The sequence below is a fragment of the Sphaerodactylus townsendi genome, linkage group LG03 (assembly GCF_021028975.2).
Source record: "Sphaerodactylus townsendi isolate TG3544 linkage group LG03, MPM_Stown_v2.3, whole genome shotgun sequence".
NCBI lineage: Eukaryota > Metazoa > Chordata > Lepidosauria > Squamata > Sphaerodactylidae > Sphaerodactylus > Sphaerodactylus townsendi.
In genome coordinates, this window is record NC_059427.1 from 119,986,690 (window position 1) to 120,000,293 (window position 13,604).

Consider the following 13,604-nt stretch of genomic DNA (forward strand, 5'->3'; position numbering starts at 1 on the left):
ACCTACCTGTTTGCCCACATCACTGGTGAAAGTGCCACCTATGCTGGCAAGGAGGGCAAGCACAGAGCTGTGCAGTACCCAATCCGGAACAGGCTGTCTCCCCCAGATCTATGCTGGGATAATAGAGGACACTAGGATGACTTGGGGTGACCTAGGGGTGTTCCCAGGGTTGGACCCGACTTCTGCTGGCATGTTCCCAGGCTTGGAAACCCGCCCCTCCCCCCAGGCCGTAGTCTTACACCACAGGAAATCAGGGTGTAAGCCTGCTAGCCCTATAGGGCTATTCAGGCAGCAGGAGGGTTTTGGAATTTCTCTACTTTCTACACTGCCTGAAACTGCTTTAGAGGTGGCGTGGCACCACCTTCGCCTTGACATCCCCAGCTGCTGCAGAGCTCTCCTCCCAGCCTGGACTGGACTGTGTTATTCAGAATAGCATCACTGCCACAGGTCTGAATACATTATGAGATTCTATATGGAGTTAATGCAACATATCTTATTTCTAAAGAAAGATTTTTAATTCTAATGCAGCTACTGGTTAATTCACTGATGCTTTTGTTTATTTATTTCTTGCTATTTATTTTATAACAGGTATATGTTGAGCTTTTGTTTATTTATTTCTTGCTATTTATTTATAACAGGTATATGCTGATTTTCCATCAAGAAGCTCACAGGAACTTACAATTTAAAATAGGAAAAGACAACACAGCAAAATAAATATTCTCTCTGACACAAACCATAATACTTGAAATAGCAGTAATACCCACTCTTTTCAAGGCCAGAAAAGAGTAAGTACGATGCATCCTATAAAACTACATGTAAACCCGGTATGAATTCTACAAAAGTATAATGGGAGGTGTAAAATTGAAACTCAAAGAATCAAACAAGTCATGCAGTAATGCTACTGGCTTGTTAAGCAGGGATTTAAAATAGACCTCCACAAATGCTAGTCAACATCTTTTAGAAGCCCTTATCTTTTACAGTATTGCTACAAAGTCATGAAGTCTGCAAGAGACTGCCAGTCCAGCTCTGTTGATAAACTCTACCATAGTGATCATGTAGCAAAGGATTAGACAAAATTGCCCATCCCTGAGACGAGAATGAACATCTGAACAGGGAGAAATGATCTGCGAGTCTGTCTCAAGGGAAAGTCAGAGATCATTTCAGTTCTGAGATCGTTAAAGGGTTTTTTTAAAACCACAGAATATTTAAAAGCTTGCTTCTAGACACTAAGGATTAAGGTCTACTTCCATTATTTTGAAATACTCCATATGAAGTGTTAATAAATGTATCTATTTCCAAAAAAGTATGAGTTTATTCCATGATTCTGTGATACCATAATATGTCAACTCGTAATACAGAGATCTGCAATAGGTATTAGGCATTTAAGTAACACAAAATACATTCTAAACAAGGATACAACTTACAAACATTATAAAATACAATGTAAAATCCCCAAAATACAGAAAGCAAATATGCATTCTCTGAGCAATATAAACATGGTGTACTTTAAAATGGTCATTACATTCAAGACAGCATTGCACGATGGTAAAGTATATGACAGACACAGGGGTGAAGACAAGGGATGAGCTGGCTATGCTCAATATAACAAGGACTGTGTCATTAGTAAATCCTTCCTAAAACATTAAACTAGGAATTGTTTCCCTCCAGCTGCTTCTCTCTCTCCTGGAAATATTCTCTCTGTTCCAATATGGCCTTCTCCAACAATTGTAGGTTCATCCCTTCCACACATGTAAACACTCTGGCCTTTAGGGTAATTTTTTCACCTTTAAATATAAAAATGAAATCAATCAGATATGTTGTAATTAGTTTACATTCTCCACAGTCAATAATATAATTTGAGATAGAATCAACATCATTACACTACTGAGAAGCATGGACCAAGGACACAGCCAGGAATGTGCATGAAATAAGAACAGAAGAGACAAGGGGTGCTGTGTGGTTTCCGGGCTGTATGGCCGTGTTCTAGCAGCATTCTCTCCTGACGTTTTGCCTGCATCTGTGGCTGGCATCTTCAGAGGATCTGATAGTTGGAAAGGAAAGCAAGTGGAGTATATATACCTGTGAGTGAAGGTCAATAGGTGAGGGCATCTGAAAAGGAGTGGCCTGTCAACTGAGTAACAACGAAGTGTAGCATGTGAGTAACAATTAAGAGAGCAAGGTCAATAGGTGAGGCATCTGAATAGAAGTAGTCTGGCCTTTGTTCCCTTTGATTATCTATAGCCATCCTGTGTCTGTGTGGAGCTGACTAGTCACTGTCTTGAATCTAGTGTTTTTCAAAACTGGCAGCCAAATTCTGTTCATTTTCATAGTTTCTTCCTTTCTGTTGAAATTGTCCAGAAAAAACAAGCACATGGACAATTTCTTCGACAATATATAGAAGAGACAAGGGCTCATTTCTAACCCAAATCTAGATATGACAATGACGTAAATGATGAGTGAGTCAGAGACGGGTGGAGGGGATTGACATGTTTGTTCTACAGACTATATGTTTTCCAGTATCATTACCAAAATCCATTTATGATAACGTGAAAACTTCAAGCTGTGCATGAAGCTTTCAAGAAACTTGCTTGGTATCGTGCAGGTTTTCTTAGTCTGCTATCTGAGAGTGACTTCCAAAACAACTGCTGTTTTGTGAATTTGTACTTGTCTTCAAAGAACTGCACACACCTCTGTACCTTGGAAGTCAACAGTGAAGCATTCCATTGACTATCTATCATACCATATAATTATTTAGCACAAGAAGGTATTGCCATCCAGTCTCACTTGGCATGCTACCAAGAATAACTTTTAATAAATATTATTATTACTTTGAAGTCATGCCAGCCATTCGATTGAATATACTTGAACCCTGATATTAAGGTGCTGAAGAAACACTGCTAGCGGAGTTTCCATTTTTATTTATTTATTTATTTGGTTCAATTTACATGCCGCCCTCCCCTAAGGGCTCGGGGCAGCTTACAATAATAAAACATAACATGGTAAAACTCAACAAACAATTCAGACTGCTATTATCACACATCCCTTTGGTTTTGAAATGTCCACTTGCTAAGCTGATGGAAAGCAGCGATTTCTGGGATATTTTCTCACCTAGTAATAGCAAAAAAGAGAAGAGACAACAAAAACTGGTCTTTTCACAGAACCTTTATCAGTTGCAACGTGTGTGGATATGGGTGTGATTTTGCCATCCATTCACAGCTGACTTATGGTAGCACTGTAAGGTTTTCAAGGCAAGAGAAGTTTGGTTTGCTCTTGCCTGCTTCTGTGTGAACTGAGAGAGTTCTGAGAGAACTGTGACTTGTGAAAGGTGACTCAGCAGGGGTCGTTTGGAGGAGTGGGGAATACAGTTCTACAGTTTAGAATCTGCAGCTTTTAACAACTACACCAAACTGGCTCTCATCTGTTGCTCTACACAAAGCTATGCAAAACATATTGACTGTTTTAAAAAATAGGATGAGTTTCATTCTTACCAAGGTTATAAAAAAGGGCAATGATAGGAAATAAAAGAAGTCTTCTGCTAATCACAGATTTTTTTTGTCTAATTTTTTCCTCAGAATTTTGACATTTTTTTGCAGTCCTCAAAAATGGACCTATGACCCAAAGCCACTGATAACCAAACAGAACAGTCATGCATTAAAAACCTGAAGCCACAGCCCCAGTGAACCTCCTAAGAGAAGGTGATTTCAATTTCCATGCCTGTCAGTTGTGAGAGTGTTTCACGCTGAACAGTGTTGTAGACAACCAAAAATACCATTGTAATGGCACGTACTGGTACTTGTTCCTTGAGATAATCTCATCTAAACAGTCTCCAGAATCTGCATTTTTTTTCCTGCTGAGAAATCTGCAAAGTTAGTGAAATCCAGATAGGAATCTGTAAGTCACAACAAGTTGTGAAAATAGCTTGATTAAATTGTGCTCTTTACTGCTATCTCACAGTTCTAGAAAGCAAAAACGCATCACAAACTGGACTGGAAAATGATCTTACGCATAAGCCAATCTGATTTCCCTTCTAGCAAAAGAAATGTCTCAAGGCTGGTCTCTCTGTTCCCAAGGTACATTTCCTTGGCCCACCGAAGAAGAAAACTCAGATCTTACCATTTCCAAGTTCAGTTTCCCCCAGGACAATATACAGAGACCCAAGCTGCGCTTGGAATGGTTCTACAAACTTGGTACAGACTGAGATGTGATGCTGAACTGAATTGTGCTGAGCTGTTAAAATGGCTTCAGAGTTGACCAAATCATAAGAGTATAATCTGAAAGACAAAAAGTTGGGCTTTAAACACAGTTCTTAATATTTCATTTATTAAGACATTTGGAGTCTCCATAAACGCAGACAGTGCCATATATCCTGATGAATATATGGATTAATTTTTATTAGGTACTTAAATAAATCCTCTGCTTTGATTTTATTTAAACAGATAGTAGTGGAGGAGTTATTAATCTGTTTACTTTTTTAAACCCTTCCTTTCTTAAGGCAGATTACAAAACATAAAATCAATGCCGTTGGACAGCATAAAACATCAAATAGTGCAACAGGACTAATAATGCTAACTATAGTGTAGAGATTAGAATGTCAGAGGAAGATCTGGAATGCCCACTTTCAAATCCCTAGTCCACTATGGAAACTTGCTGGGTGACTTTGGGTCAGCCATGTTCTTTGAGAATAACTCAGGAACCACCTGGCTGTGCTGATAAATAAGTGAAGCCAAACAAAGGCTGCCTCACAGATTTTTTGCTTCTGATACAGAACCTCTGTGAGAGGAAAATAGAGCCCTTTCCGCACCACAAAGGTGCGGGGGGGTGTCGGCATAAACAATGCCGACGAACACACCCCGGACTGTTCGCATGGACGGTCCCGGGAGGGCAACAGGCGGCAGCACAGCCTTCGCACAGGCTGCACCGTTGCTGAACGCCTACCTTGTCTCCTGGCTCGTCACAGAGGCCAGGGGACATGCCCCCTCAGCCTGGAGCGACGGCTCTGGAGTCACAGGCCAGGGGGGCGTGTCCAGTGGTGGGATCCAAAAATTTTAATAACAGGTTCCGATGGTGGTGGGATTCAAACAGTGGCGCCACCGCGCACACATACCTCCAGTCCCTATTGGGCAGTGCCCTTCTTGGCACTCAGAAAAAATTAGTAACCAGAAGTGGTGAGAACTGATTGGATCCCACCTCTGGGTGTGTCCCCTGGCCTCTGCGACGAGCTGGAAGCCAGGAGACAATGTAGGCGTTCAGGGACGGTGCGGGGGAAATGGTGCCTTCAGCGGTTGGAAGATGCTGCTTCCGAAAAACCTTGCTCAGGGAGCGAGATTCGGAAGCAGCGTCTTCGTGCCACTCAGGGGTTGCGAACCCCTCCCCAGGGACGCTGTTTTTAGCGTCCCTGGGGTGCTCTTTCCTGTCCATGAGGAAAGGGCCTAAGTTTGTAATAGCTCAGTGGTGGTACAGTTGTTTCTCCAGGTTGAGGAATGAATATGGATATAATTCAAGGCCTGTTAAAAAGTATGGAAACGAAAACATGAAGTGGTGGTAGTGTATGGAGAAGAACAGACAGAGAAAAAAATCAGAAAGAAAATGAAAATTTCACAGGAATTAAAAAATTATATAGCAATTATATTTCTTCCAGCATTTGCATGTGTATGAAGGCACTCTTATAAATTCTAATGTGAAAGAAGTGAGAGAGAGGAACAAAAAAAAAAGCATGGCTAGCTTGGCCAAAAGTAGCAGAATATAGAATTTAATAGAAAATAGAATAACTTAGAAAAACAAATGAGTGCAGCAAGAGTGAGTGGGGAAACCCAAAGATTAACTCCTTTGTCTTTTATAGAGGCTTCCCCTCTTCTCCTCATATTTACCACTGAGGCTGGAAGTGCACAAACCTGCCAAATGTCCTGAGTGCCTGGCCTTCAGGGACTGAAGCCAAGTTTACCTCCCAAGGAAAGTAATACTTTGCTGCATCAGGTAGATTCATTATAGCTGCTCTTGAGGGTGGGTCCTACAAATAGACCAAATTTGACACAAGCATTTAAAAGGGAACTTTCCACTTCAAAGTATGCCTATCCCAAACTGAACCAAGCAATGAGATCCTATTGTTCTTTGTCACGTAGAAATGAAACTATCTTTTGTTCTCACATAGAATAGTTTTTTTAAAAAGTTCACCACAGGAAAAGCAAACCCTATCTGGCTTATATCATAATAATACTGCTCATTTAGTAATATTTATAGGACTTTAAATAGTCCACAAATGTTATGATCAGCTTGTTTCATTTGTCTTCATAACAACCCTGCAAAAGACACAATTTTCTTGTATTTTGCAAACCAGATGCAATATCTATCACACTATTCCTTTACTCCAGAGTACATTGGCCCTTAAGAATAGGATTGAGTGACCTTAGGCATTTCAAGTTCAGTTGCACTAAATTATGCATAGGTTTTAATTTTTCATAAGTTAGCCTGGAGTTCTGTTTTCTTTTGCAATCCTTCCTCAGGCTTATTTTGTGTAACTACAAGCAATCCTTAAAAGACAAGTCTGTCCACCAAGGATAGTAGTGCAGTCTGAAATTCAAGTGACTCTTGTAGCATCTTTGAATCTAATCAAATGTTATTCCAGCACAAATGTTCACAGACTAAGCCTACTTCTTCAACAAATATATGACATGGGGTGGAATTGGGAACAAGAAAAGAGGGGGGGGGGCATATATAAATCCAAATCTAATTAGGGAAAACACAAAGAAAATTGTTTCAGGCAGGCAGCCATGTTAAGCCTCTCAAAAGTGGGATCCAGAACCACCTAAGGCCCCTTGCGCACATGTAGAATAATGCACTTTCAATTCACTTTCACAATTGTCTGCAAGTGGATTTTGCTATTTCACACAAGTCGAATCCCCATGGGGAAAGTCAAACTAGATCAAAGGAAGTTTGAGAATAAACCGCACCTTTTCAACGAGGTTCCAATCACCCCACCGCAGCATATTTCCACTGAAGACATCTAGGCCTATCGCGCATTCAGGAAATATAACATTCCCCACTACCACGCGATTGCCATGGCTGGTCTTTCCTGATTGGCTGGCATGCCATGTTGGGGCGGGACTGCAAAAATGTGATCAGGCATTCCAGCCACTGCTGATAGAAGTTCTCCCAGTCACTTGAAAAGAAATTGAAGTTCGCACGTTGTGAGAGTGAACGTTAAACCATTTACTGTTTAATCGGCTAATCGTTTTACTGTCCTCCTGTTCAAACGGTTTACTGGCTAACGTTTCCTTGCACACATACACACCGCGACCACAAGCAAAATTGAAACCTAGAGGAGGCTGCGCGTGCATCATGCCAGCCCACTGCACGCTGATTGGTTAGAAGACATTTGCATCACGAACAGCGGCAGGAATTCGGAACCCAGATTGGACCCCTGATCCTCCCCTCCAAACTGGATTGAAGACATGTTTGCAGAAAAAGTTGTACTTGCAACCAGGTTCTGCAAAGATGGGGGATAAGGGGGAGAATGAACAACAGAACCTGGATGAAGCCTTGTTAGTCGCTCGACCAGTGGGGAGTTCTTCCAGAATCCTTGATATTTCACATGAGTATCACACGATAATTGACCATGGGGAACCAACCACAGTAAAATCCAGCTGGAAAGTACACTGAAAGTGGACTGAAAGTGCATTATCCTGCATGTGCGAAGGGTCCTAAGAGACCAATATAGGGCACAAGCTTTCCTGAGTTAAAGCTCACTTTGCCAGAACAGAGAAAAATGTGACCATTTCAATTTATTTAAGCACGTGGTGGCTTAAATAAGCAAGTATCGGAATACCTTCCCACAAAACTTCTCGGTTTTAAGTGTCGCCTAAAAGCATTTATTTAGATGAATTACCTGCTCTTACAGCTTGAAGGTCTGCGGCCTCTAACAACAACCCTACACAGAACTCTCGGAACCTCCTCCTTCTCCCCCATCGCTTTCTGCTGAAGGCAGCAGCAGCAGAAACCGACTATAGCGCTCGTCCCGTTAGCCCCGCCCACCTCAAAAGTGAGTGGGAGGGAATCTCCTCTCGCCACGTGACCGGAGTCACCCAGCGGGCGCGCCCATCCCGTGTCACGTGGGGGGTTGGTGTGGGCGGAGCTGGATCGGGTTAACCCCCGTCCCCGTCCGCACGGACGGGCAAATCGGCGGTGATTTCCTCGCTCTTCTTTCCTGCTCGGGTGTCAGAGTGGAGCCGCCGCCGCCTCTCCATGATGGCTGTGAATCCGGACTTGCGCAAGGAGCGGGAGGCGGCTTCTTTCAACACGGAGCTTCTCACCAACATCTTGGATGGGGACACCGAGCGGACCCGGCGCCGCAGGGAGATCGGTGAGCAGCATTTGGGCAGCGGGGAGAAGAGGTGGCTGCGGGTGGGAGAAGGAGGAGGAGGAGGAGGAGGAGGAGTCTTCCGAGCAGGGCCTGCTTTCCACCGCCCGTTCCCGTCTTCTCCCGATGCACAAAATCGAATTAGGGATGCGCCGGTTTTTCTGCATTAAGTTTTTTACATCAGTAGACTAGAAGGGGCAAAGCCCAGCCCCTGCCTTCAGGCAGTGTTTGCATCTGGCCCGATTTTAAAAGAGGGATTTTTTCCGATGCTACAGGGATGGAGGAGTGCCTCTTCTAAAGTGTTGCCGGATCTTCCAGTTCAACTCCTCGTATCTCCCGTTAAAGGGATCAGGTGATAAGAAAGGTTCTCCACGCCACAGTAGATCGTGCTGAGTTTAATAGCCCCCGCCCCGTTTCTACAGGAGCTTGCATTCATTTTTTAAAGTTATTTCTCTTTTTTGATTGATTGAATAAACGTTGGCATTAATAGACTGAGTATTGCTTCCTGAATGTTTATTGTTTCTTTAGCCCAAGTATAATTTTAATTAACCCCCAGGATAAATTTTAGGGTTTCTTATATGTCTTTATTTAGTCCTTCCCTCAAGGGATTCGAGACAGTTTACATATTACTCCCAGCCTTTATTTGGCCTCCATACCAGCTCTTTGAGGTAGGCTAGTTTGGGAGAAACTGGTCCCAGGTCCCTCAGTTAGCAAAGTGAACTTGGATGTGCCAACGCTACCTGCAGATGCACAGTGGGAGCTTCCTTTCATGGCTTGAAATGAAACATCAAAGTTCACAGGTTGATCACTTCACTGCAGTAAGAACATAAGAACTAGCCTGCTGGATCAGACCAGAGCACTCTGCTACTTGCAGTGGCCCACCAGGTGCCTTGGGGAGCTCACATGCAGGATGTGAAAGCAATGGCCTGCTGCTGCTGCTCCTGAGCACCTGGTCTGCTAAGGCATTTGCAATCTCAGATCAAGGAGGATCAAGATTGGTAGCCATAGATCAACTTCTCCTCCATAAATCTGTCCAAGCCCTTTTTAAAGCTATGCAGGTTAGTGGCCATCACCACCTCCTGTGGCAGCATATTCCAAACACCAATCACACGTTGCGTGAAAAAGTGTTTCCTTTTATTAGTCCTAATTCTTCCCTCCAGCATTTTCAATGAATGCCCCTGGTTCTAGTATTGTGAGAAAGAAAAATTTCTCTCTGTCAACATTTTCTACCCCATGCATAATTTTATAGACTTCAATCATATTCCCCCTCAGACGTCTCCTCTCCAAACTAAAGAGGAAGTAACTCCTATGGAGTAACTCCTATGGTCTGTGAAAGGGTGATATTCAGTCTTGCTTCTCCCTGTCTTACCATAAACTCCAAGCAAGCTTCATCCTCTGGCTTCCATGTGGTCTGTTTTCATAAGTGTGTGTTACACACAACAGCAGTGAGTCTAGAGCATACATTGTGTGATCCCACACAGATTTCAACATTCCTGTAAATTGGGGCTCAGAGATAGTGGTTTGCCTGAAGGGACTTGGCCTACTTCTCATTGAGGTGAGAGTTCAAGCTGGGATTTTGCAGTTTATTCTCTTAATCTGTGGTTGGTAATAGATAGCCAGGGAATACGTGAATTTTCCAGATCAGTACCTTAGACTCTGTACTATAAAAGGGCCTGGAGCGAGTGGCCTATATAGTGATTGTTGCGTTCTGCTGAATATCAGCTTTTATAATTGTCTCGGACTAATCAAATTAAGATCACTCATTTCCTTTTTATGCTGAACGTTTTGTGTTCTCTTACTTAATCTGGGGTAGCTCTGACAACCTAATATGGTCGAAGGCTTTCACAGTCGGAATATTTGTGCTGGTTTGAAGGAGTCAGTTAGTTTAGCAGCTGCCTGGCGTCTGTGGCTGGCATCCTCTGAAGATGCCAGCCACAGACGCAGGCGAAACGTCAGGAGAGAATGCTGCTAGAACACGGCCATGCAGCCCGGAAACCACACAGCACCCAACCTAATATGGGTTTTACAATAATCATAGATTGTGATCACCACTTCCCATTTGAAAATGCACACACATAGAAAATGTCTGTCTTTTTTTGCTGTTCTTATTGTGGATGCATCATGGTGATATTACTAATGTATATTAAAATAAACTAAATTCTAACCCCTGAGTTTCTGTTTGCCAAAACAGTGAGAACTGTTGAAGAGGCTTTGCGTTCAGCTTGCTATAACAATGGTATGCGCTGCTGTGCCTGACTTGGCACCTTGTTGCCATTTCCCTGAGCTTTCAGATTTGGCTTTTGCTTGGGGCCTCCCCCTGTCAGAAGTGGATTGCTTATCAGTGAAACTCATTGTGTGGTGCCACACTGGCACACTGAGAAGCACTGGGTGATAGTGATCTGAATGTGCACTGATATAGAAATCACTTATGATCTTCAGTGTGTTGTCATGTCAGTAGGTGCGATGGTAGCCATGACGGAGGCTGATTCCACACAGGCGACACGGGTTCATGGAACCCATTTCAATTGCCTGTGCCTCCATTTGCATGGGGTGTGTGTGTGCAGGGGCCTCCTGTGAGGCAGGAGGCGGCCCAGTAGGCATGGGAAGGCCATGTTTCTGTACGCACTGTGCAGCTGAGAATCCGCCCCCACCCAAGAATCCCCCCACCTACCTGCATGGCATGGGGGCTGCCTATTGGAGAATCCACTCTAATGGCGGCCACCTGGGGAATCCACCATAATGGTGGATGGAAGGGGGTGGGAATTGAATGCTTCCTGTTTGCTGTAGTTCGCACAAGCAAGCAGGAAGCATTTATGACCCGGATTAAAGAAAAAAAGTTTGCTAATTTAGTGATTTTCATTTAGCCTGGATTCTGGCCAGTAAAACGAGTTAGAAGCATTTGGGGGTGAATTCTGTGGGAATTCACCCCCCCCAAAAATAACGCTTTAAAAAAAGGCCTCAATCCGTTTTACTTGGCCCATGCAGAATCATCCTGAGTAACACACTACAACCATCTTACTGCTTCATTATGAAATGATGTCAACAAATTCATGCAAAAGCTTGCTGGTGGAGTAAAGGAAGCTATATATCTTTCTCATCTGGAAGTCCGTTGTTGACTGAACACTGAGTTTCTGTTCTTTGCTTTGGTTTTCCCTACAGAAGCTCTTGTTTTTAATGACCTAGACTTCAAGGATGAGGATGTCAATTTCCTTTCTCGCAGTGAGCGCTATGCACTAGCTATCAAGAGGAGTGCATTCATGATCATGAAGCTCCGAGAACTTGGAATTGCTGATCCTGATGAGATTTACTGGTTTAAAAGGTATCTGTCTTCAGCATGGGATTAATAATTTAGCACACAGTTCAGTACAATTAAGGGATGACAGGGCTTATTTTTTCATTGCTTTAGTTCTCAAAATCTATAATGTTGCAGAGTAAAATTACAGGACTGACTGGTAAGGCTTTCCTGAGTTAAACATTTCTATAAATGTTGCGTAATGCCAGACTTCCTTTGCAGTGTTAAAGGTAACATTGTTAACTGCCATCTAGTTACATAAAATAGCAAAATACCTTGATACATTTTAGATATGATTGAAAGATTTAAAAGATAAGCAAATCAGTAGCCCTCTTCTGAATCTCTGATATGCTATCTAATTTCCAGCTAATATTACATTCAAATTATCATCACTTCTCTTTTTAACACAGAACAGGTTTTCATTTTCTCCTCTGCCACTCCTTTCCTATCTTTTTTTCTCAAATATTTTTGTGTGTGATGTTGAAATGTCTTTTTGTTACTTCAAATGCAAATTTTGGAATTACGTTGGTGGCACTGGCTACAGCTAAAACACTCGTGTTGCTCATAATCTGGAAGTTTTTCAGCCTTCTGTGAACTTAATCCTAAATTTTTACTTTTCTTTGAATACTTGCAACAAGTTAGCAGCCGAATCCAGACCCCCCCCCCCCCCGCTATGGCACTGCCCTGCTGCTCCAAAGAGGGCTTCTTGGAGGCACAGGGAGGCAAAAAACCCAAAGAGCCTTCTTGCTGCCAAAAAGCCCCCTGGCTCTGACATTCAATCAGACAAAGGCCAGGCAGAAGCCTACTAATGGCGACTCTGCTCTCCGCCATATTTATGGTACACCCCGATGCACTGGTAGAGCACTCTGCATCTTGTCTGACTGCCACAGAGGGCTGCAGTGGTTGCCTGCCGACAGATTCGCCCATCTGCGGGGGTGACTGCCCCAAGGAAGGCAAATCCACTGGCACAGTCCTGCACAGCCTCCATAGGCAGATCCCCCCCCCCCCCGGATCGGGTGGTTAGTTTGATGGTCTGAAGACTCATTTGTTCACTGACTTCAGAGTTCTGCAAACAGAATGGCTAATCCTTTCTCTGGAAAATAATTCTCATTTGCACCCATTGATGTCAAAAAGCATTCTGTCCTGTTCTAGGATCTTTAACACAAGATGAAACGTGCATTTGCTATGGTGCTGCAATTTCATCACAGCTCAGCCAGTTCCTAAAACCAGCTATGGTTTCAAAAGAAAATAAATGTCAGCATTACGCAATTGGAGTTGAGATTACTGGCAACTGTGCGAGCCAAATCAACCTACTAAAATCAGGCTTTCCTCTGCTGCAGTTTTTGGTTCTTCAGCCACTAGCTCTTCTGCATGCTCAGGGGCCCCTTGGAAAATATCTGTCTTAAGCAAACAGAAGTGCCCATGGCAAGAGGAATCAGGCACTGCAGCAGAGGATAGCCTTCAAGAGCCTGAAGAGCAGTGTTGTTGGATCCAAAGCACTGACTTTAAATTAGTGACCTGGATATTAAAAAGCTTTCTGGATGCTGCATGGCACTTCTAAAGGAGTGGCTTTTCCTCTGACTTAGTTCAGACATAACAGCTGATTGTTTTTTCCTCACTAATGAAACTGGAGCAATGATCGTGCTTTGTGGCTGAAGCAACTCTGGCTAGATGTACACTAGTCCCATGTATTTTGCATGCTGCATTTAAAGATAAACTGGATGGGGTGAGCTGCAGCACATTCAAACCTGTTGTCCTGTATTGATCCTGTCCCTGGGGAAAGGTGTTTAGGGAAGTTATTAAATAATTTGTTTTAAGTTGTGAAGTAGCCAAGTTATTTTTGAGTAATATAAGGATTCTTATATTAAAACACTCTGAATTGTTGGTCTTTATCTAGTCCATGTTGTTAACCTGCAATGTGTGAAGTCTTACACTAAAGTGAACGTGTTAATTGTTTCC

The 13,604-nt window shown here is 43.0% G+C and overlaps 2 protein-coding genes across 4 annotated transcripts in view; one reads left to right on the plus strand and one right to left on the minus strand.

The window, feature by feature from the left end:
- Window positions 1–1,292: 1,292 nt before the first annotated feature.
- TEN1 (TEN1 subunit of CST complex) lies at window positions 1,293–8,020 on the minus strand. 2 transcript variants are annotated; one of them, XM_048492042.1, is made up of 4 exons: window positions 7,883–8,019; window positions 5,892–6,007; window positions 4,114–4,271; window positions 1,293–1,784 (listed from the first exon to the last, which is right to left on the minus strand). In XM_048492042.1, the coding sequence occupies exons 2-4, from the start codon at window positions 5,981–5,983 to the stop codon at window positions 1,648–1,650; spliced, it is 387 nt and encodes a 128-aa protein (XP_048347999.1). In that variant the 5' UTR covers window positions 5,984–6,007; window positions 7,883–8,019; the 3' UTR covers window positions 1,293–1,647. The 2 variants fall into 2 exon arrangements, with proteins under 2 accessions (XP_048347999.1, XP_048348000.1); XM_048492043.1 differs by lacking the exon at window positions 5,892–6,007 and having other exon boundaries at window positions 7,883–8,020.
- A 99-nt stretch (window positions 8,021–8,119) lies between these two features.
- The window catches only part of ACOX1 (acyl-CoA oxidase 1), a 35,810-nt gene continuing 30,325 nt past the window's right edge, over window positions 8,120–13,604 (plus strand). For both annotated transcript variants that reach the window (XM_048489953.1, XM_048489952.1), the window contains exons 1-2: window positions 8,120–8,356; window positions 11,513–11,672. In XM_048489953.1, coding sequence (XP_048345910.1) covers window positions 8,239–8,356; window positions 11,513–11,672 — 278 coding nt within the window. In that variant the 5' untranslated portion in view covers window positions 8,120–8,238. The remainder of the gene's footprint in view (window positions 8,357–11,512; window positions 11,673–13,604) is intronic.